Raw genomic sequence first — 22,456 nt, 5'->3', positions numbered from 1 at the left:
ACTCCCTGCACGGCTTGCTGAGACCCCAACACAACCAAGGTCATCCAACCCCTGAGCCCACTCCAAGCACTGACCGCTGCGTGTGGCCTCAAGAGTGGCCAAGGCTTGGGGAAGGACGTCGGGGCCATGCTCCTGCTCCAGAGTGCCCAGGACATGCTGCAGAAGCAGAGGGACGGTGGCCGGCAGCGTCCGCAGCCTCTCGGAAACCTGGGGGAGGAGCGCGAAGGGCCTCCGTCAGCGCAGGGAAGGGGAGAGGCAGCTTCGGTGTGGGTAGGAGTTGGGGCAGCAGGGAAAAGCGTGGGAAGGGATGAAAAGGAAACACCGGTGGGAGGGAAGCAGGCTGGGGGTGTGGATGAGGAGTGGCAAAGGAGGAGGGTGGGAAGGGGTGAGGGATGCGAATGAAAAGGTTGAATGGAGAATGGGAAATGGAGGAGTGAGGGTTCACATCCTCAACCGACCTGCTCGTAGAGCGTGAAGAGCCTCAGGTGATCGGTGACCAAGCGCAAGTAGAGCGGCAGCACTGACCCCCGCTTCACCAGCAGCAGCCGCATCTGACGAGACTCAGAGGACTCAGCACCGGACCAGTGCCCCCGGCCCCCCGCCCTCCACTCGGGCACCAAGCCCAGTGCGGGGCAGCTTCTCCTCTGGGAGCCCCCACAGGGGAGAGACCCACCGTGTCACTCAGGACACAGCTATCTCTGCCCGGCACTGCTCTGCCCAGCTCGCCCCGCTCTCCGCCCGCACCCGCTGGTTCAGCCCACCCAGATAGATAACCAACATTCACCAGTGGAAAAGGACCAGGTAATATTATCAGCAATCACAATCCTCTTCCCCTGCACAGACTTCCTGAGAAAATGAAGGAGCTGGTCTGTGCGGGGCAGCTGGTAGCTTTAGCACTCAGATCCTCACAGCTCCCAGATTCACCCCTCACATCTATCAGCGCCAGCCTAGACCCAACCTGGTTGTTAAATGGTGACTCCTCCAGCCGCTTCCCATACAGGGCCAGTTCTTCTCGCACCAGCTGGGCCCGGGCAGATGGCTCCAGAGGCCCCAGGGCCACCACTTGGGCACCTTGACTCTGCTCAAAGGTCTCCCCCAGGCCAGAATCACTGGACACGCTCAGCACTAGGTGCACCCACTGTGAGATTTGGACAAAAGGGTAGCGATGAAGAAGGAGAGCGGGGAGAATATTGTTGGAGAAGCCCCTCTCCCTACCTCATTCCACCTCGCCTCCTTCTCACACTCACCCGGGGAAGGGTCTTTGGGATCCAGTCCGAGATCAGCTGCCCACGCTGGTCCACCAACCTGTCAGCCCCGTCGACGATCAGCACCAGACGCTGGCCAGTTCTCAGGGACTGAGCAGACTTGGGCAGTAGCCTCTGCTGCAACTCCCACACCAGACCCCTGTGTGCAGAGGGGGAGGGCCAGCGTCAGTGGGGGTGGTGTCAGGGGCTATCAACAGGCCGGTCTAGGTGGGGGAGAAACACACCGGTAGGTGCTGGGGAGGGCACTTGGCTCCTCCAGTTGGCTATGCAGATAGGCACAGAGGCGTCTGAGCAGGGTGAGGGCAAGACTGTGGTCAGGGCGGGCCCCTGAAAAGTGGAAGAAGACTAAGGGGGCCACCGTGGCCCCATCCGGAGCCTGCACGGCTGACACAAGAGATGCCTGAGGGGGAAGAGAACAGAAAACATGGTCACATACGCCAGCTTCCAGTGCCCCACCTCCTTAGCCCTCCTGAGCACACACAGCCCTCGCTCCCTCCTGTCCAGGCCTCTGGGACCCTGTACCAGGAAGGCGGTCTTGCCCTGTCCTGACTGCCCGGTCACCAGGCTCAGCCTCCCCTGGTGCTGCATGAGCTGCCGCACTGTGTCCTGAAGAAGGCGTGGTCGGGCAGGACTCGGCGGCTTCTTTAGCTGCTGAAAGGTGGCCTGGACCAAGTCGTCATCTGGGATGGGCACTGGCTGCTCCAGCTGGGCCCCGGGCTGAGGGCACATGGGGCAGTGACTATCTATGTTTCCACGCTCCTCAGGACCCCAGGCCTAAAACTTATAGCACCCCCACCAAGTAACTTCCCACCCAGGACCATCCTACCCCCTCTCCACTCCCCTGGCCACCAGCACTCCTGCTGACCTGGAGGTAAAGCTTCTGGATCATATTCCACACATCCTGCAGAACCAGCTGCCCAAACTCCTCCAGCCCCCCGACATAGGGCCGGCCAGCTGCCACACCGCCCCACTCACAGCGGTATCTATGGGCAGAGCGAGCACAAACAGGGTCAGAGCAGGCCTGGCCCACCCCTCATTGCATCTCTGCAGGCAGGTGCTCCCTACCTCTCCCAGCTCACCTGCGACAGGTGATCCCCTCCTGTCTGCTCAGATAACTCTTCAGTTCTGAGATCCGATGGGCAGCCTCTTCAGACTCAGAAATAAAGTCCGATTTCCAGGCATCTGGCACAGAGCTGACCACCAAAGACACCCCAAGAGTGGGGCTGGATTCAGACCAAAGCATGTCTCCACCGCCAGCCACCAGACCTGGCTGTGGTTCCCTGAAACTCCTCAAGAAACTGCTCCAATGGAGATCTCCTGCCTTCAGCTGCAAGGCAAGCTCTCTGATTCCTGCTTCTCCATCCTAGGCACCCCCTCTTGTACTCTGAACGTTAGGGAGAGAAGACACCCCCACTGAGCCTATCTGGCCTTCTGTGGAGGTACCTGAGGAAGCTAGAATCCCGGAAGTAGAGGAGAGGCTGAGCAGAAGGCTGCAGGCGGAGGCCCCGATTCAGGAACTGCATCACCTCCATCTCTGTCACAGAGCGACCTGCAGGGTACTGCTGGGCCTGCAGGGAGAGGGCAGGGAGCAGGTGGGTTCAGTCCTGGTCACACTATCCCCTCCCTTGAGACCTGTCATGACCCGGAGCCCTTCACCTCAGTAATGTTCCCCTCTCTCTCCAGACACTAGCCAGTAAAAATAGAGCTAAAAGCTAATGTTTATTGAATGCCTCTCACAGGTTAAACATTTTTTGAGCCTTCTTGAAATAGATTTCTGATTTTCATAATAACCCTGAAATGTAGACATCACTGCTTCTCCTTTATATAGGAAGAAGCTGAGTCTAGATTAGTATAAACCATTTTCCATTAAGCCTCACAATGACAGAAGAGTGATCAGAACCCAGCTCTGTCAGTTGGCAAAGCCTAATCAAACCGACCACCTACGTCTCGCATCCTGTGGCCAACCCAGAGGTATTTCCCAAAGGAATTCCCTCATCTAGGACTTGATCACTCACAGAACCTTCTGCCTGTGTTTCACTTCAAGTCTCAAGGATCTGCCTGTGCAGAGTCCCAGGGTTCTAGACACACCGTGACTTCTCCCGCCCCTGCCCCAACCATGTCTGTCTTACCCAGCGGAAGTGAGGATGGTCAGGGAGGCTGTAGTTGGGGGGAATATAGCCATAGCGGGAGCCCAGGATCCCCACAAACAGCTGCGAGTTCTCCACCTCCCCGAGGCACACTTCCAGCTGTCTGCAGGAAGGTTATGGGAGCACCGTGTCAGGGTGACTGGGCCCGGCTCACATCCCATAGCATCCAAAGAGCACCTCTGGCCCACAGCCCTCAGCCATCCTTGCAGCCCCAGCCCTGCCGCCACTCAAGCCCCTCATCTCCAACCCAGCCCCTCTTCTCAGCAGCCTCCACACCTGTTCCGACGGGTCTCCTCCTCAGTGATGCCCCAGCGCAGGTCGATGGCATGAAGGCTGATGCGGTAGGGGGCCACTCGGGCTTGCAGTGCTGGCAGCAGGGACCTCAGCAGCAGGTCCCGCTCCCCATGCATGTCCCGGAAAGTGGAGGAAATGAAAAGCCGGATGCTTCGCCATCTGCCAGTAAACCAGGGGTCAGCCCCACAGCCCATAGACAGGGCTGTGACCACCCCTAACCCTGCTGAGCCAGGTACAACAGATGGCAGGGGGTATCCAACCAGCCTCCAGTGAATAACAGGCTTGTAACCTCAAATGCAGAGTCTGGAAATTAAATCCCACTGGCTATTTCTCGTGCACCCCTCCTGTGTCAGCAATGATTATTATGCATCTACTATCCTGCCCATGAAATGGGCCAAGTTGCACTGTGAGGTAAGCACAATCATTCTCTCCATTTTACTGATCAAGAAACTACAGCTTGAACTTCCCTGGTGGCCTAGTGGTTAAAAATCTGCCTGCCAGAGCAGGGGACACAGGTTCAATCTCTGGTCCAGGATGATTCCACATGTCATGGGGCAATTAAGCTTGTGTGCCGCAACTACTGAGCCCATGCTCTAGAGCCCGTAAACCGCAGCTACCGAGCCCACACACCACAACCACTAAAGTATGTGTGCCTTGAGTCTGTGTTCCACAACCAAAGAAGCCCCCACAATGAGAAGCCTGCATACAGCCACTAGAGAATAGCCCCACTAGCCACAACTAGAGAAAGCCCACCCAGCAATGAAAAAACCCAGTGCAACCAAAAATAAATAAATGAAAGAAACTACAGCTTAAGACATCAAGCAACTAGCCCAAACTTCAGCTATTATTTGGCAAAGCCAAGATAAGAAAGCCACGGCCCGTGCCTCAAAGCCCTCTGCCTGAGCCCTGGTGCCCGCTGCCTGCCTCACCTTCTAGCCCCCTCTCCCTAGTACAATAAGGGACATGCTCACCATCTGTGTTGGACAAACCCCTGCCTGGGAAGAGGAAATGTTCCTCAACAATAGAGCAAGCAGCATCTCAACGGCCAGAATTTCAGACACTTGAGTTATCTCTAGGTTTCGACTAAAGCCCCTCTCAGTTCACAAAGGCATAAAAAACAGACTGACCCAAGCTGGGAAACAGGAGCCAAGGGGCTTGGAGTATTCTCTTCCAGTGGCCGGAGAGACTGGACCCCTGTTTTCCCTGGGGGTGGTGGAATCTTGAATATTTTGTCCATTTGGCCTACATGTTCTAGAAGCCGGGAGGCCCCACGCTCCGCAATGAACCTGAAATAAAGAGTGAGAAAATAAATGAGAGGGAATCAGGAAGGTCCTCCGAGGGGGCAAGGGACAAAGATATGGCTAAATTAGGTCAACCAGTTAATTGGAGGTTCTTAGGAAGATTACCATGAAGAGTAAACATAGATTAAAATAAGGAAGGAAGCAGAACCAGAGGAATGAGGGAACAGAGAAGAAACCCAGATATAGCCCCTTCTGTGTGCATGGTTATCACAGGCTTTCTGTTGGACCAGGGGCAACTGGGCTAAATGAAGATGTAAAGATTAAGGTTGATCAGCTCTGGGCTTGATTAGCTAGCTCTGTACCAGCCATGAAAGCTCCCTGGGGAGAGGGGAGCATGAGGCTTCCTAACATCGGACAATGGGTGGCATCCAAAGGAAACGGCAGAGGAGAAAACAAATAAATGGGAAGCCTAATAGCGGACAGAAAAACAAAGAACAAAGATCAGGCATAAATAAATAAAGTTAACATGGTATTTCCTCTGAAATGGAATGGAACAGAGGCCTCAGAGAATGAATAGAAATGATGGGACCAACTCCTGAGTTGTACCCTTAAAAGCAAATAGTACAATCTCCTATGTTCCCTTTTCTCCTTTCCCACTAGATTAATACAAAAATGGTGGCTGGAGCTGTAGCAGCCATCTTGAACTATAAAGTAGAAGCAGAGTATTTGAAAATGGTAGAGCAACAGATAGAAGATGACCAGGTACCTGTAATATCATGTGGCTGCCATGCCTAGACAGCTGTAAAAGCAGAATAATCTTTTATCTCGCTTAAAAATGAAGTGGTTAGAGGAGAAGCCACAGATAATCTCTAAAAGATGTTCTAACAAAGCCCCCAACCTCTCCAATGTCCCTGCTATACTCACTTCAGTATCCCATCAGTACAGCCTGAGAGTGTCACGTCATTGGGATTCAAATCGGTACATCTGGCAAAAAAAGAAGTCACTAGTAGTCAGAAACAGTGCCAGAAACACAGAGTCACTGCCCCCTAACACCCTAGGACGGACCACCACCCCCACCTCTGCACCTTTAATGGGATTCCGTGCTAGACTAGAACTGGGATAGACCGTCGCAAACGGGTACGGGGCCAGGCTGAAGACTTCAGAGAAGGTTCTAGCACTACAAGTGCAACAGAGGTAAGAGGCAGAAATGGGAAGGGGCCTAGAGAGTGGGAGTATCCCAAGCTTTAGCAGGGATAGACAGGAAATATGGATCACTATCTGCCAGCACTGAGCAAGGAACATGAGCACCCTTACAGGTAACTTGCCCTTAGGAGAACACCAACAAAGAGGCACTTGGGATTCACATGCTGCCAGAAGAGCTGTTTGGCTGCATTTATCAGTTTCTCATTTGTAGTCTGGCCAAAGACAATGACCCTGTCCACCTGTAAGATGAAAGGGGAGGGGCTGAGACGAGGGAGGTGCCAAAGAGCTCAGGATATCAAGAGACAGGATTTCTGAGGGCAGAGGAACTAGGAAAGATCTGAGGTGGGTGTAAATGGCCTTTCTGGAGCATACTTAGGATGCAAAAAGTCATTTCACCCTGACTTGAAGAGCATCAAAGTGGATTAGGGGTTGCCAAGATATGAAAGCAACCTAAGTGTCCATCAACAGATGAATGGATAAAGAAGATGTGATACATACACATACACACACACACACACACACACACACACACACACACAATGGAATACTACTCAGCCATAAAAAAGAAGGAAAATTTGCCATTTGCAGCAATATGGGTAGACCTGGAGCACATTGTGCTAAATGAAATAAGTCAGACAGGACAAAGACAAACACTATATGTTAACACTTATGTGTGGAATCTGAAAAATACAACAAACTAGAGAATAAAACAAAAAAGAAGCAAACTCACACATACGGAGAACAAACTAGTGGTTACTGGTGGTGGGCAATATGGGGGTGGGGGAGTGGGAGACAGAAATTACTGGGTGCAAGATAGGCTCAAGGATGTATTGTACGACATGGGGATTATAGTCAATATTTTATAATAACTGTACTTGTAACGTAATCTTTAAAAATTAAATTTTTAACAAAAATAAAAAATAAAGTGGAGTTTGGGGTAGGGGCAGTGTGTAGCTGGCACATTTAGGCTCACAAAAGCTGACTGTCAAACTTATAGGAATTCTGTGAGCCAGCTGTTAAATATGGCCACTATTAAATATTAAATTGTATAAGCTCACAGTCAAATAAATTACATTAAAAACAAAGGTAATAAATACTAAAACATCATCACTTCCTAATTATTTTACCACATTTCACCATTAAATACTGTTGACCTTATTTACATCCATGTTATATATATTATAGAATTACTATACAAAGGTGTGCTACTGAGCAACTGTTTCTGACTCTGTGGTCAGTGAAGCATGTGGGTAGCTTGAAATCAGTCATGGAAGAAGTAGTCATACCATGGAAAATAGCAAAAGCTATTAACCAAGATGATTTTTCCAGATTGCTATTTGAGGCAAATATCTACCAGCATAAAAAAAAATATTTACCAGCATACCACTGAGTAGGGGGTTGCAGTCAGCAGGGTATTGTGCATAGGTTACAGAGAAGCTTTGAAAAATGAGAAACATCCGTGTGGAGGAAAACGTGGAGGAAGGGAGGATTTCTCAGGGAAGGAGCAGTACTCACAGGGACCCTTTGGGTAGCCAGAGACAGCAAGTGCTTCCCCAGAGTAGTCAGGGACTGTTCACAGCTTTCATCTGACTTCTGAAGGAAAGAAACTCATGTCATGCAGTCGCACAGGAGATGGTCAGTAAACAACAAAGACTGTAGTCTGCTAATCTTCAGATCTGAGTAGATCCGAGCCTTTCCTGAAGTCAGCTGTTCCCAGGCCTCTGTCTAGTTATGCAGTTTTGCAAGGAAGGGGGGAGAGTCTGACCTGGACTTGAGCTTGGAGTTCGGTGGCAGTTTTCAGGATGCCTTCCTCTGCCTTAATCACAGCAGTCTTTACAATGCCCCCTCCACACAGCAAAAGCTCCACCTGCTCCGTCCGTACCATCATCATGGCAATCAACAGCAGCACATAGTTCAGAGGGGGCTGATTGGACAAGCATCAGGGTGAAATAGGCTCCCCTATTTTAGAACCCACTTTGCCCACCCAAATCTGGACACCAAATGTCTCTACTGGATAGGGTAAAGTGGACAAAATCCCCAACTGAGATAGTTTCAAGAACTTCTCTGGTGGTCCAGTGATGGACTCCATGCTCCCAATTCAGGGGATCCGGATTCAATCCCTGGTCAGGGAAGTAGATCCCACATGCCGCAACTAAAGATTCTGCATGCCACAACTAAGGCCTGGCACAGCCACATAAGTAAATAAATAAATACTCCCCCCACAAAAATAGATGGGCTTCGCAGGTGACTCAGTGGTAAAGAATCCGCCTGCTGAGCAGGAGTGTCTTACCCCTTGTGGGTTGCTCTTGGGAAGGATTCTGTCTGCACTGGCATCTGTCAGATAGACCAGGAGGGTGCGGCCTGGCAGTGGGGGCAGGCTGTGTTTGACGGAGAGGTTCACAGCTGTCTCCAGGGCCTGTCGATACCGAGCCAGCATCTCACGGTCACATTTCAACTGTCTGCAGGCAGGAAAGAAGCAGATGGAGGGCTCAGGGGCTTCTCTGTTTGCCACTTGAAGGCAGACGGGAAGATGAGAACTTGCCACTCAAGTATTAAGTCTCCACCCATCCACAGCCCGTCTCCAGTGTCAGTAGAAAAATAGGGACAGAACTTCCCTTGGCCCCATTCTACAGGACTCTGCTAATCCATCCCATGGAGTAGACCCACTCTCAGACACTGCTTGCCATGCTTACCACATCAACCCATATTTACTTCATGAAGCAAGATTTAACTGCAACTTTTTTGGGGGGTGGGGGCTGTGCAGGGCAGCTTTGGATATATGAGTTGCCTAACCAGGGACAAAACTGGTCCCAGTAGTTAGAGTACCAGGAAATTTCCAACTGCTGCTTATTTTTAAATTGCAATTTGAAGAACAAACACTAACTTCTTACTCTGAAAAATGGCAATTAAAGGAAAAAGAAACATTCATCCCACCTTTCCAAGACAATCTCTATTTCAAAGTAACTAAATAGCTTTAGTTCACAGAGGGTGGTTCTTTTCAGAGCTCCAGCTAGTAAATATGGGGAATGATAGAAAATGTATCATATTATTTGGCATTTGTTTTTAAAAACATCTTCAAAAAAAGAAAAGAGAGGGATCAGGAAATGAAGGCTGGTAAAATCATGATTTTTCACTGAATGGGAGTCCATTACGTTATTCTCATTACATGTCTAATTTTTTTCATCATTTTTTTAATCTAGAGAAGCCAGCAGTCTCTACCATTGCCTATTCAGTAGAAATAAATTACAATTAATGAAATGAAATTGAAACTATACATGTAATGTAAGGTTTTCTAGTAGCCACATTTTAAAAAGTAAAAAGAAACAGGAAAGATCAATATCACATTTAATTTAGTCTAATGTACATAGGTACATATATATATATATGTATTTTTCACTTCAACATGTTAATACAAAAATTAAAAATGAGATATTTTGCATCCTTCTTCACATTGTCCTCAAAATCTAGCACATCTCAGTTCCCACTAGTCACATTTCAAGTGTTCAAGAGCCTCATGTGGCTGGTGGCTACCAAGATGACCAGCAAAGACATACTGTTAGGACTACACCCTCAGCTTAATTCTTTAATGGCCCTGTGTTCAGCCACTGATCCACTCATTCAGGCAAGTCCTGGCCACTGAGTCCTATTAGAAGGTTAGATGAGACCTGCATTTGTCTTGAATGAAAATGAATGAAGAAGTATCTAAAAGAACAAAATTCTGGGAATTCATCAAGCTTACAGAACCGATTTTATACCTATCTTTGAGTCTGCTTGAGGATAACAATCTTTATACGTATCAAAAGAGAAAGGAAAGTGAATGGGTCAGAAAATACACAGAAGAGAGAAACAAAAAGAAAAAGAAACAGATAAAACAGAGAAGAAAAAGAAAGACGAGTATGAACCAGAGCATAGGTAGAGAGGCACTATCGGGTACAAAGAGGAAGGGAAATGCCACATAGGCTGACAGAGTCCACAGAAACCAATAAGCAACCACAGATACTAGAGTGGAGGCCAAACACTGATTTTGTTCCACTATCTCTCTGCAGGACAAAGTTAAAGACTAGGTTTTCTATGCAAAAGACGATCGGAAACAGTCAAGTTTCAGTGGTTGGGAGACTGACAAGCATGTTTTCACAGAATAAAAGCTGGGGTTTCAAGATGACTTCCAAGCCCTTTTAGGGTGCTTCTCATGCCCACCCCTTGCTCCCAGATAGCACATACTCACGCACACACCTGGCCTTGTGTATTTTCAGCTTCTTCCGCTTGAGCTGTTCATATATCACAGGGATCATCATTGCTGTCCGAAGTTCCCGACGGCTTGGTTGGCGAAACTGCCAGGAATAGGCATGCTTCTTGCCATATTTTGTGTTTTTAATTATTATCTGCTTTATCAGTTGTGTGTTGGAAGGAAATGGCAACTCTGGGTGGCAACAGGTAAGTATCTGAGTTAGGCAGCTTCTATTCCCTCCTCTTATCTTCCCATCAATGCTGTCTTGAGGAGGCTGGCCAGTGTCTGACCTCTGCCCACCCCATACACTGAGAGTGGAAAGTAAGAGGCTGAAAATACCAGTGCTGCTATCTCATCTGTTCTCAGACATGAGAGATAAACAGGAGTTGGAAGAAGAGAGATATTACCTTTCTTTTCGAGTTGAGCCTCAAGGTCATTGATGGAATCATGAGCGTTAAGGAATCTGAATGGAAACTGCCGACTGTGGATCACTGTCTTCTACAAAGCAAAAAGAGGGGTCATGAGCAGAGGACCAAGAGGGATGGGGAGCATCAGAGGCTTCAGGGGCCAGGAAGATGAGATAACCCCTCTATTAGATCTGTGGGAAGGTGGGAAAGGACAAAATAGATATTAGACAAAGGTAGAAAAGAATAGATGTCCTGAGAGACTATGAGGAAAGAAAAAAGGAGAGGAAGTAACAGAAGGTTGCCTGTTTCTTTCATATCAGACTCCCTCCTAAGTGAGTTAAATCACAGAAATGATCTCAGAAAATAAAAAGGAAAGTTCTCAAACAGCACAGTGGCTATGACCCTCCCCAGCCACTCAGAGAAGCCTGGCTCCCCGCCCCTCACACGTACAGCATGCTGGAGTCTCTGGAGCACAAGCTCATGGTGACGGGCGCTGATTCCAACCCGCAGCAGGTTGCGCAGGTTCCGAAGCATGGCCATGAAGGGGAGTTTCCCACTGTCTGCCGAAGGTAGACATAGGGTGGCAAAAGCAAACAAAGGATGAATGAGAGAGGTCAGAGATCAGAGCAAGACGACCAGAGGCCTGGGAGAATATGCACGTTAGAGGAAATGAGGTACTAATAAGTGATCTATTGTCCACAAAATGTTTTAAAGGCATGGAAAGATAAAAATTGGGTTGCCTGATATTGGAACAAAATCTGTACATTTATGGAATTAGCTATTTCAACAAACAACTTAGGTCATCACTTTGTTGGCTTCAGTCCTGAGACTGGGCTTAACTGGCAAAATACATTCTCTACAATAATGATTTCCAAACTTTTTAGATGGCTAAAAGAGAAATTTCCAAGTGTAATCTTATAAATTATATACATGGAGTACTAGCAACCATGTAACATGGACTAAGTGATTACAGGAGTTCAATCTGTATAGTAAATACTGGAAACACTCTTTAGATAAAGGTAGACATAAACAGGAGGTGTGATATTTTTCCTGGGTACCCCCCCAAAACACACTCAGACCACATTACAGCCCTGGCCTATGAGGCCGCAAACCATATCCCAGTCACTAGCCCTACCATCAACAGCTTTCAACAGGAAACTGGTGGTACCTTTTTAAGGTTATATAAGTCTCATTTGAATTATAGCTAGAAAGCTTTCAGCCTCCTGGAAGTCCTGGGGTTCTCCAGTCATAAGTCTTCTTCTGAGTTAGATTGTGTAAAACAATTAAGTTGTATACACAGTGTAAATGATATGTGACAAGTCATGAACTATTGCATCCTTTGTCAACTCATAAGTTTTGCTCAAATGTCGCTATATATGAAAGATATACTGATCAATTTGATAAGAAATTAAATTCAATATCATATTCTTTGATACACTAGAATATAAAATGAATACTCATTCTATAGATGAAGTAGTTCACTGACTTCAATCTAAAAAACCTGTTAATGAGTTACTAATGAGCCTCTGAGGGCCAAAGAGGGATCTGTATATCTAATTATATTTTATCTTATATTGTATACTTTATTTTTTACATTTATCTTCATATCTATATTTATATAAGTTATGTAGTTCCTAAAGTACACAATTTCTTAGTACATGTATAAAATTTTTAAAAATACATGTACATATATTCTGGTGTATCCCAAAAATTCTTTCTGCAATATATAATCCAGTGGGCTGGGGACCACTGCATTAGATTATGGGCATTTGTCTCAACCAAGATAAATGGCACAGTTTTAATTTTCAGGGGCAGAGGGAGGAAGAGGAGATGATGCATACTAGAATCACCAAGACATGCTAGCTGCCATCCAGGTCTCTTTATCCCACTCTGCCCAAAGTTGTACCAAATGTTGGGAAAAAGGTTGTCAAGCCTGTGTGCGCGCGTGTGTGTCTTTCTGTGTTTTAATTCTCATGTGATTCTGATATATAAACCGTCAGTGACAATTACAAAGTGAGAGGAATGATAAGCGGCCGAGCTACTTGGTTGCCCTGAGTACAGTCTATAAATGACAGCTCACAGAAAAAGAAAAGCCTGGGTTTCTGAAGCTCCAAAATATGAAGTCCATAAACTCAAACAGCCAGGACTTTCTGCTGGTCCTTTCTGCTGGTCCAGTGGATAAAAGTCCACCTCGCAATGCAAGGGACTCGGGTTCAATCCCTGGTCAAGGAGCCAAGATCTCACATGCTGTGGAGCTACTGAGCCTGCATACAACTAGAGAGTCGGTGCAACACAATGAAAGATTCTACGGGTGCAAGGAAGACCCCACGCACTGTAACTAATACCTGACACAGTCAACTAAAAAGCAAACAAACGAAAACAAAACAAACGCAGGAAACCCTCAAGCAGGCAAAAAGTCTACAGTCAGACAGAAAGAAGCTGATTTTAAACTTTCAAAGATGAAGGAGGAAGTAAAAGAAAACATGGAATAAAAAGGGCCTTCTATAGTTAAAAATAAACTAGCAAGAAAACAGATTGAGAGTAACTTGGTCCTCCCCACCTGAATTATTTTTACTCATGTGGGCATATGACCTAGAACATCTGTGTCCTAAAAATGGGCTTTGGTGGAGATTTCAATGTGCCATGTCCCAGTCCTACTTTGTCTGGAAGAGTGACACAGATATTGGCACAAGTGATATCAGAGAGAAGGTGATGCTTTTGTCATGTATTGATAAAGGCTTGTATTATATCACCTAACATATCATCTAATCACGTCTGAAATTATGACCTGCCTACGATGTCAGTGCTATTCAAAGCAGAGGCCACTGACCACTTTGGTGTGGTCAATAGCAGACCTGTTAAATCCAGTCATGTCCAGTGATGAAACTACCAAGTGAGAATAACTGCACCACGCCATGGAAACTTCTCTTTCAGGGGCCAAAATGTAGAGGCATGAGTGAGGAAGACAGGAAGGGAGTGTGATAGTCAAGGTTACTCTACCGATGAGTTCCTCCCAGACGGTGGCCTTGTTTCCCCGTAAGCTCAGCTCCCGCTCCCAGGTCTCTGGTCGAGCGAGCTTCATCCGCTTCCCGGCTTTGCTAGAATCCCAGGGCCCTGGGAGGCGGCTTCGAGAAAAGGCCTGTAGGTTGGAGGGGTATCTGAAACAGAGAAGAAAAACATCATTTCAAAGGCATCTGAAAATAACTCGGAAAGGAACAGTGAGTCAGTCAAAGCCAGTAAGTCCCGGTTAAGGCCAGGTCTGCTTCAACTATAAGGACTGGGGCTATGGGCATTGAAGAGTCAGGCGGTTATCCAGCTGGAGTGTGCATCTTCTCACCTGCAGCCCAGCAGGGCCTGGACAAGCTGTGCAGGCTCATGGATGTGCAGTCTCCGTACCAACTTCTTCAGGGTGAACCTTTGCTCACTCTTTTTCTCTGACACTGAACCATAGGTTGTCTCAAACTGTGGAAATATTCCCAAGTCCCACAGGGGTCATTCAATCTATGACATGGTCATTTTCTTCAGAAAACAAAAAACAAGACCATCCTACACCTAGATTTGACAAAGAATAGAACTAAAGAGTAAAACTCTTCCGCGGCAGGAGCTTCTGAGTAGGTGTGTGGGGTCACTGTGTTTCATCTACACAAGTCGGACTATCAATGGTTAACAACGGATGAACGGCTTGTGAAAAGCAAGATGGGGCTTGACTAAACAGAGAAGACCCGGTTCTTAGAGGGAGAGAGAGGGAAAGCAGCTCTTATTTAAATCATTGATGGGCTTCCCTGGTGGTCCAGTGGTTAAGACTCCATGCTTCCACCGCAGGAGGCATGGGTTCAATCCCTGGTTGGGGAACAAATGTCTGAGACTTGGAGCATGCAACTGGAGCACAGTGTAAGCTGTGAGGAGCTAAAAAATGTAAGAAGCTGGCTTTCAAAATCTTCTATCTTAGAAGAGCTAAGTTTGGGATATATTAACAGGATGAAAAGACCAGTGGACCAACTGAGGATGTGTTTTCTTGTAATACTAACATATTTCCCTAATAATCTTATTTTAATGAATATGATATCATAGTTCAGGTCCAGGTATTGTTAGAAATCCTTTAAATACAGTAACTGATTTAGTTACTCCTCACAAAAAACCCAATGAAGTAGGTCCTGCTAGTATCCGATTCATTTTATATGTGAGGAAAAAGAGGCAAGAGAAGGTAAGTCATTTGACCAAGGTTGCACAGCCAGCAAGTAAGGAGTGGGGATGGGGTGGGATTCAAAACTAGGTGGTCTGGATCCAGATTCTATGCTCTTAACCACTAAGCGTGTGTGTGTGTGAATGCTAAGTCACTTCAGTCGTGTTTGACCCTTTGCGACCCTATGGCAACCGTAGCCCACCAGGCCCCTCTGTCCACGGGCTTCTCCAGGCAAAACTACTGGAGTGGGTTGCCATGCGCTCCTCCAGGGGATCTTCCCGACCCCACGACTGAACCTGCATCTCTTATGTCTCCTGTGTTGGCAGATGGTTTTTTACTACTAGCGCCACCTGGGAAGCCATAACCACTAAGACTAGTGCCTAATTTGTTATTAAAGTAAAAAAGAAAATAAAAATTTTTTATTTGGCTTATTTTTTTAAATTCCTGTGGAAGGTAGAGATTCCATAATGTTTTTAACTCACTTATCGAGCTGGACATGACCTCTGTCAGTAAAGAATGACACCAAGGAGAGCAAAGTGGAAACAAAAGGAGCCTTTCCCAGTGTTCTCAAAGCCCCAAAACCACAGCTGAGAATTCCAAGGACACTGGCATGTGCCTACTATACCCACTACTAGTATTTCTAGACCAAATGGAATTCCATTTCTAAGTGTTAATTGAGAAAAGATTGTACATGTACATTTAGAACCCCAGAAAAAGGCATTCACCATCCTCTGTTCACCTCGAATACGCCAAATGAACCTTGGCAAATAGGTCTGTGTCTCAGAAAATGTATGTTCCTTCTGTAAGGACAGAAGAAACTGTTTCAAAAAGGGAGGTGATGGTTGTCCTTAAAGAGACCCATTCCAATAGCCCATCTCTATCACAAAGGAAGCGGCTGGGAAAGAGGCGGGCCCTGCTCTCTGCTGCCTGAGCTCTACTCAGCTCCTCTGCATTTCTCTGACTCCCTCTGTTCCTGGTGGTAGAAACATGTCAGTTGTTTAGAGAAGGTTGGGCGGCGGAGGGAAAATCAGTGTGTTCCCTCACCTTGCCTGCCCACCCCCCACACCCCGCCAACTTTCTAGGGAAAAAAGGGGCCAGGCTGTAAATGATCAGGGTTAAGGCAGGGACTGACTGGCAGGCGGGGTGGCCGTCGGGGGCGCCGTTTGGCCCGGTGCTTCCGAGGGTTGTACTTAGCCAGCTGGTACTCATCAAACTGGGAAAATTTGTCCCTCATCGCAGCACGCAGGCAGGCAGGCAGGGGCGCGAGACAGTCTTCCTGTTCTCTACACAGGAGCTGTCAAAGAGATGAAACACCATCAAGGGTGAGACCACTTCATGGGGTTCAGTAACAGCACAGGATACAAAGTCCCCAGGCCCAGCTCAACAATGGCAATTTCTGTGGTCCTGGACCTGTCAGCAGACTCCTCAGAGTTTTCTTCTCTTCACTGTAAACACGAGGTCCAGAGTAACACCAATTTTTCTCAAACTCCGCCCAGCCCTTCTGAGTCACGCCCTCCCTGTTGGGCAACCCAGCCTGGTACTGCAAGAAACTGTCCTGTCTGGGCACCAGGCTTGAGACAGCAGGTCAAAGTGTCTGAGAGTTTTCTCCAGGGATGCAGTGAGCAAAGGAAAGGGAACCAAGTGAGAATCCAAGCTCAGGAAACTGAATGCCATACCTCGTAGAACCTGGCTACCTGGATCCAATCGGAAGGCAACTGGACAATGGCACAGAAGTACCGTCGCAGGTAGGGGCGGCAGAGTGGCAGGAAGGCAGCAATGGCCAAGACTTTGTTGGCCACATCCCGGACATTCAGCTGCTGCCTGGTGTACAGAGATGCCTAGGGAACAGGGTAGGTAGCGCTGGCCTCTCAGCCACCTCTTCATTGCATCGTGCCATAAACTAACTTCCTTATCTAACCTGCCTGCATAAAACCTTTCCTGAGCCCTCCATACTGTCTGTAAAGTCCAAGCTTCTTGGCTTGGCATTCTACATGCTCCATAATCTAGCCCTTATTCACCAGTCTTCTCCTAAGTCTACATACCTCCACTTAAGGGCCTTTAACCCTTTCCCTCTTTGGAGGGCTTCTCTGGTGGTCGAGACAGTAGAGAAACTGCCTGCAATGCAGGAGACCCAGGTTCGATCCCTGGGTCAGGAAGATCCCCTGGAGAAGGGAATGGCAACCTACTCCAGTATCTTGCCTGGAGAATTCCATGGACAGAGGAGACTGGCGGGCTACAGTCCATGGGATCGCAAAGACTGGACATGACTGAGTGACCAATACTTTCACTTTCACTTTCCCTCTTTGGAAGACCTCTCACTTTTCAGACTGCTGATTTATCCTGCCATCTTCCAAAGTCTAATAGGAAATATTTTCCCCCTCTTCTCTGCTTCTGAGACATTTGCTATCTACTACTCCATTTGCATTTACATAATATCTGGGATTGCTTTGGTTTCCCTAACAATACCACACATGCCCTAAGAGCCAGATCCAAGTATCATTATATCTTTTGGTATAGCCCTCAAGGCATTGTGTATTTAGCCTGTGTACTTATTAAAAAGCAGAGATATTACTTTGCCAACAAAGGTCCGTCTAGTCAAGGCCACTGTTTTTCCAGTGGTCATGTATGGATGTGAGAGTTGGACTGTGAAGAAAGCTGAGTGCTGAAGAATTGATGCTTTTGAACTGTGGTGTTGGAGAAGACTCTTGAGAGTCCCTTGGACTGCAAGGAGGTCCAACCAGTCCATCTTAAAGGAGATCAGTCCTTTGGAAGGAATGAAGCTAAAGCTGAAACTCCAATACTTTGCCCACCTCATGCAAAGAGTTGACTTTTTGGAAAAGACCCTGATGCTGGGAGGGATTGGGGGCAGGAGGAGAAGGGGACAACAGAGGATGAGATGGTTGGATGGCACCACCAACTCGATGGACATGGGTTTGAGTGAACTCTGGGAGTTGGTGATGGACAGGGAGACCTGGCGTGCTGTGATTCATAGGGTCGCAAAGAGTCAGACACGACTGAGTGACTGAACTGAACTGAACTGAACTTACTAAATAAACAAACCCTAGTATATTCTTTCTCAATCCTCTCTTCCCCTCCTCCTCAGAGAACCCTAGGGACTGGGCCTCAGGCTCACCCAAAGATCCTACTGTCTTCCTAAGTAAAGCTCCTCCCGCCCCTAATATGAATCTGCCCACCATCCCCATCATATACCATAACCAAATTCCCTTCCTCCTAGCTTCCCACTCCCATCCCTTCCTTCACGTCACAATACCTTGAGGATAAATTCAGGCTCAAAGCGGGCAACTTCGCTACAGACTTTGAGGAGGAAAGCCTGGGTAGAGTACGCTGCATCATTTCTGTTTACATTTGCCACCAGCGAAGAACACAGAAAGCTCATGAGAACCATCTGGGAATCAAGAAAGAGAGGGAAGAAAGGGAGGAAAGGGGTCAGAAGGACCAACTTAAGCATCCACTCAGGCCAACTTACAATGTCAAAGACAGAGAAAAAGAACCCAGATTCAGGAAGATGTTTGTCTGGCTAAGAGGTCTGAAAAAGAGGATTAGCAAGTGAAACACCAGAGCTCCTGCCCCTTCTTTCCATGGAGGGAATCTGGATCAGCCTTTGGTGACCATTTTTCTCACCTTCCTCATCCCCTCCCCTCCACCATCACCAACCTCTCCCAGCTCCGGAACTTTTACCTTCACTTCCTGAAGGACTTGTTCAGTAGGCTCAGGATGAGATTCAGAGTCCCCAGGGGTGAGCTTCAAGGCCAGCTCCTCCACCTCCTCCTCCTCTCCCAAGCTTAGGCTATAAAAAGGCATTTGAGCCTCTGTCCATTCCTTCTCTTCTGCCTTTTTCTCTCCTGAAGATGACCATCGACCCTGGGGATAGTGGCAGTTATTAATCCCAGCATACACCGGCAGCCCCTCAAACAGACAGAGAGCTGAAAGAAACATCCAGGGCTAGGAAGAGTCCACATCTACCTTCTAGCACCTAAACTCCTCTCCCTTCACACCCTAGCATGGATCTGTCTGGTCTGATGGAGAGACACACTGGCACACACACACACCCTCTCCCAAATCAACATTCTGAGCGTTTGCTCAGATGATTCATGATCTGCTTTTGTCTTCTTATTGATGTCATAGCCGAGAAGCCTGGGGCCCCTCACAACACATCTTCTAATTGCTATTAAGGTATTATGGAGTTAGAAGAAAAAAAGACCAAGTCCCAGATGAATCCCCCAGCAACCGTGATCTTACTCTCTGAGCCTCAGCTTCCTCATCCTCTGCCACCTACCTGATGGGGCTGTTAGAAGATTAAATGGGATGTGTATATGACTGTTTGCAAATTGCAAAGCGCTGAATAAATGTAAGGTGGCAGTAGCTGTAATCCTCACAATGACCCTATGAGGTGGACTTTCACTGACTTCATCTTAAAGGTGAGGAAATTAAAGCTTCAAAGGGTTAAGAGTCTTGCCCAAGTCTGGGTGGCTTGTAATAATAGGCAGAGAAGGGGAAAGGCTCAGATTCACCTTTCCCTCAGTCCAAATCTCAAGTCTCCACAGAAGGAATGTGTATCTGCCTATCGATCCTGACCTGTATACCAAAGGTGTTTATATAGATGTGTAAGTGGACGTGTGTTTGCACATGCACACAGTGAAGTGATCCTGGGTATTACAGTTGTGTCTCTGCCTTGTAAGATCTCAAAAGCACCTGACTGACTCTGCTACTGCAGTATAATGCCAGCTCTCCTCCCATGCAGAGGCTTTCTAAAAATAAAATCTACTTTTGCTCTACTGTTCAGAATCTCTGAACTATATATGCAATAAGAGTATTGATGCTGATGAAGAGAGCCTTTGGGTAAAGGGCACCTCAGGAAGAGACTGTGAGGAGAGAGGGTACACAGACGCAGAACAGAGGCACAGTGTGGCACTGAAAGCTAGTGACTAGAGCATCTAACACATATGGCTGCAGTGAAGACAGCTGCCTGCAACCATTACCAGAACTGCTTCCTGAACTCTCTCTGGGGCAGAGATGGTTTTCGAGACCCTGGGGCAGGTCAGAAGGCCTCGTCCCTCAGAGAGGTACTGCACCCTCGAGGCTGGAGGCTCAGAGAGCAGGTGGTTGCTGCTGTTCAGGCTGCACAGATCAGCTTGAGCCAAGTGAGATATCTGGAGATTCTGGAGCAATGGGCTGATAGACACAGTGCTCTTTAAAATGGTGAATGTGGCCAGGCACCGGTTCTCCAAGGAGAGGATGTCTGAGTGGGCAGACACATGCCCGGGTGGTTTCTCCAAGGTCTTCAGGTCAGGAAGGGTGGCCAGGCACCGGTTCTCCAAGGAGAGGATGTCTGAGTGGGCAGAGACATGCCCGGGTGGTTTCTCCAAGGTCTTCAGGTCAGGAAGGGTGGCCAGGCACCGGTTCTCCAAGGAGAGGATGTCTGAGTGAGTAGACACATGCCCAAGTGGTTTCTCCAACATCTTCGGGTCAGGAAGTGTGGCCAAGCACTGGTTCTTCAAGGAAAGGATGTCCATGTGGGTAGACACGTACCCATGGAATTTCTCCATGACTGGGGCCCAGCCTGTATATAGCTAGAAGGAGAGAAAGACAGGTGATGAGCAGCTGGCTGTAGTGGGAATGCATGTGTACTGGGACTAAATCTTTCCCATAGTCTTCCTGGTAATGCCAGTGACCTGAAGGTAGAGAACAACCAATATTTGTTTTTCTAGGACTGGGTTCATTCCAAGGATGTATTCAATCCAGAGTATACAGGGAGTATTCTAAGGAGGAGGAGTAGGGAAAAGATAAGGCAGAAGTTTAATAAGAGTAAGGAAGTCTTAAAAAGAAAAAGAAAAAGCAAGGGCTTGAGAGGAAAGGAACATGTCTTCACATGAAGGGGTAAGGAAAACTCTAGAGCTATCAGTATGATCCCCACTTAGCACAGGAGCCATACTGGTCATCTGGACTGGATTCTTGGTGAAAGAAAAACAAACCTCTTGATCAGGTATCAATACTCACCACCTCTATTGCTTTTTTTCTCCAAAACTCCAGATGTGTTTTTAATGAGCAGCCATGTTTAAAAACCAGACTATATGATGATCTTTTACTTTTATCTAGTTTCACTTTTTCTATTTCATATTCAGTGCTCCCATTTCATTTAGTTTATGTTTTCCAATTTCTGTCACTTCATTTTTTTTAATGTTCTTGCTCAAGCATAAAATGTTTTTATCAAGCATAGTAGAAAAGCCTTTGTATACATATATATATAGTATGTATAATATATATTTTAGAGAACATGAATTTTTGCCTAGCTAAAAAAATTATGACATTTTGATTCTACTTGTTTGACTCAGTATGAATAGAATGCTAGGATTCTAATTTAAAAAAAAATAGATACAAACCAGCAAAGGTTTACTGTATAGTACAGGGAACTATAGTTAATATCTTGTAATAACCTATAATGGAAAATAATCTGAAAATAATATATGTATATATGTATAACTAATCACCTTGCTGAGCACCTGAAACACTGTAAGTCAACTATACTTCAATAAAATATATAAAGAAAAAATAAAGCAATTTTAAGCAGAAAAAAAAAAATACCATGTCAACATCTTGCCTCTTACTCTTTAACCAACTAAATAGGATTCTATCCCCACTAGTTCTCCAAGGCTACCCTCTTAGGTAACTAATGAAATTCTGGTTACTACAAAAATAGACATATCTTGGCCCCTTATTTACTTTATCTCTCAAGTAGACTATGACACTGTGATCATTCTCTCACTGAAACTCTCCCTTTGGCTTCCATGGTGCCATCCTGGTTTTCCTCTTAAAACCCTGACCGCACCTCTTGGGGGTTCTTCTTCTGCCATTCCTTGAATATTGATATTCTTTAGAATTCTTTTCTAACCCTTCTATATACTACTTTCTCAAGATGGTCTCACCTACTCTGTTGCTCCAAATAACACTGCTACGTTGGCAACTCACATATTTACTCCGTGACCCAGGTCTCATCTGAGCTTCATACTCATTTATCCATTCCCTTGTTGGACATCACCACTTGGATGACCCAAAGGTACCCAATACTCCATAGATCCCAAAGTCATCATTTTTCTACGTCTTCCCCAAATCCACTTCCCCTCATTGCCCCCTCTGCTTACAGGGGTTTGAATCAAATAAGCTTGACTTTGAATCCTGATGAGGCCTTGGACTGGTTCCTTAAACTCTGTGCCACAGTTTCCTCATCGACAAAACTGAAATAAATGCCTACCTCATATAGTTGTACAGGAATAAGTAAGAAAAAAATATATGAAGCACTTAGAGTAGTGCCTGGAGCTTAAATGCAAGTTGTTATTTTTTATTATTATTATCCAATGAACTACCAAATCCTATTGATTCTACTCCTTCATTATCTCCCAAATCTAATTCTCTCTGTTTTGCCTGCCACCATCTTTGCTGAAATGCTCCAGTCCACATGGCACACAGTAT

At 46.7% G+C, this 22,456-nt stretch overlaps 1 protein-coding gene across 7 annotated transcripts in view; it reads right to left on the bottom strand.

Annotated features, from left to right (window-relative positions):
• The window catches only part of TEP1 (telomerase associated protein 1), a 40,062-nt gene that overhangs the window by 12,907 nt on the left and 4,699 nt on the right, over positions 1-22,456 (bottom strand). For 4 of the 7 annotated variants that reach the window (XR_008699015.1, XM_055537204.1, XM_055537205.1 and 1 more), the window contains exons 2-28: positions 19,969-20,559; positions 18,668-18,850; positions 18,240-18,374; positions 16,645-16,806; positions 16,101-16,262; positions 14,123-14,247; positions 13,786-13,943; positions 11,236-11,345; positions 10,786-10,876; positions 10,384-10,570; positions 8,441-8,609; positions 7,916-8,074; positions 7,666-7,743; positions 6,262-6,389; positions 5,872-5,931; positions 4,834-4,992; positions 3,689-3,865; positions 3,395-3,515; positions 2,709-2,833; positions 2,345-2,458; positions 2,131-2,248; positions 1,788-1,982; positions 1,490-1,665; positions 1,248-1,404; positions 959-1,138; positions 459-551; positions 75-207 (exon numbers count right to left, since the gene is read on the bottom strand). Coding sequence is in view for 6 of the 7 variants with exons in the window: in XM_055537204.1 (XP_055393179.1) it covers positions 75-207; positions 459-551; positions 959-1,138; positions 1,248-1,404; positions 1,490-1,665; positions 1,788-1,982; positions 2,131-2,248; positions 2,345-2,458; positions 2,709-2,833; positions 3,395-3,515; positions 3,689-3,865; positions 4,834-4,992; positions 5,872-5,931; positions 6,262-6,389; positions 7,666-7,743; positions 7,916-8,074; positions 8,441-8,609; positions 10,384-10,570; positions 10,786-10,876; positions 11,236-11,345; positions 13,786-13,943; positions 14,123-14,247; positions 16,101-16,262; positions 16,645-16,806; positions 18,240-18,374; positions 18,668-18,850; positions 19,969-20,535 (4,222 nt within the window). In the remaining variant the exon portion in view is untranslated. Of the gene's footprint in view, positions 1-74; positions 208-458; positions 552-958; positions 1,139-1,247; positions 1,405-1,489; positions 1,666-1,787; positions 1,983-2,130; positions 2,249-2,344; positions 2,459-2,708; positions 2,834-3,394; positions 3,516-3,688; positions 3,866-4,833; positions 4,993-5,871; positions 5,932-6,261; positions 6,390-7,665; positions 7,744-7,915; positions 8,075-8,440; positions 8,610-10,383; positions 10,571-10,785; positions 10,877-11,235; positions 11,346-13,785; positions 13,944-14,122; positions 14,248-15,693; positions 15,766-16,100; positions 16,263-16,644; positions 16,807-18,239; positions 18,375-18,667; positions 18,851-19,968; positions 20,560-22,456 lie in introns of those variants that run through there. The other 3 variants (XM_055537209.1, XM_055537207.1, XM_055537208.1) reach the window with 3 other exon arrangements.

This window comes from Bubalus kerabau, chromosome 10, assembly GCF_029407905.1.
Source record: "Bubalus kerabau isolate K-KA32 ecotype Philippines breed swamp buffalo chromosome 10, PCC_UOA_SB_1v2, whole genome shotgun sequence".
Taxonomy (NCBI): domain Eukaryota; kingdom Metazoa; phylum Chordata; class Mammalia; order Artiodactyla; family Bovidae; genus Bubalus; species Bubalus kerabau.
The sequence above is the reverse complement of the archived record's forward strand: the minus strand, read 5'-3'. Positions and strand labels throughout refer to the sequence as shown.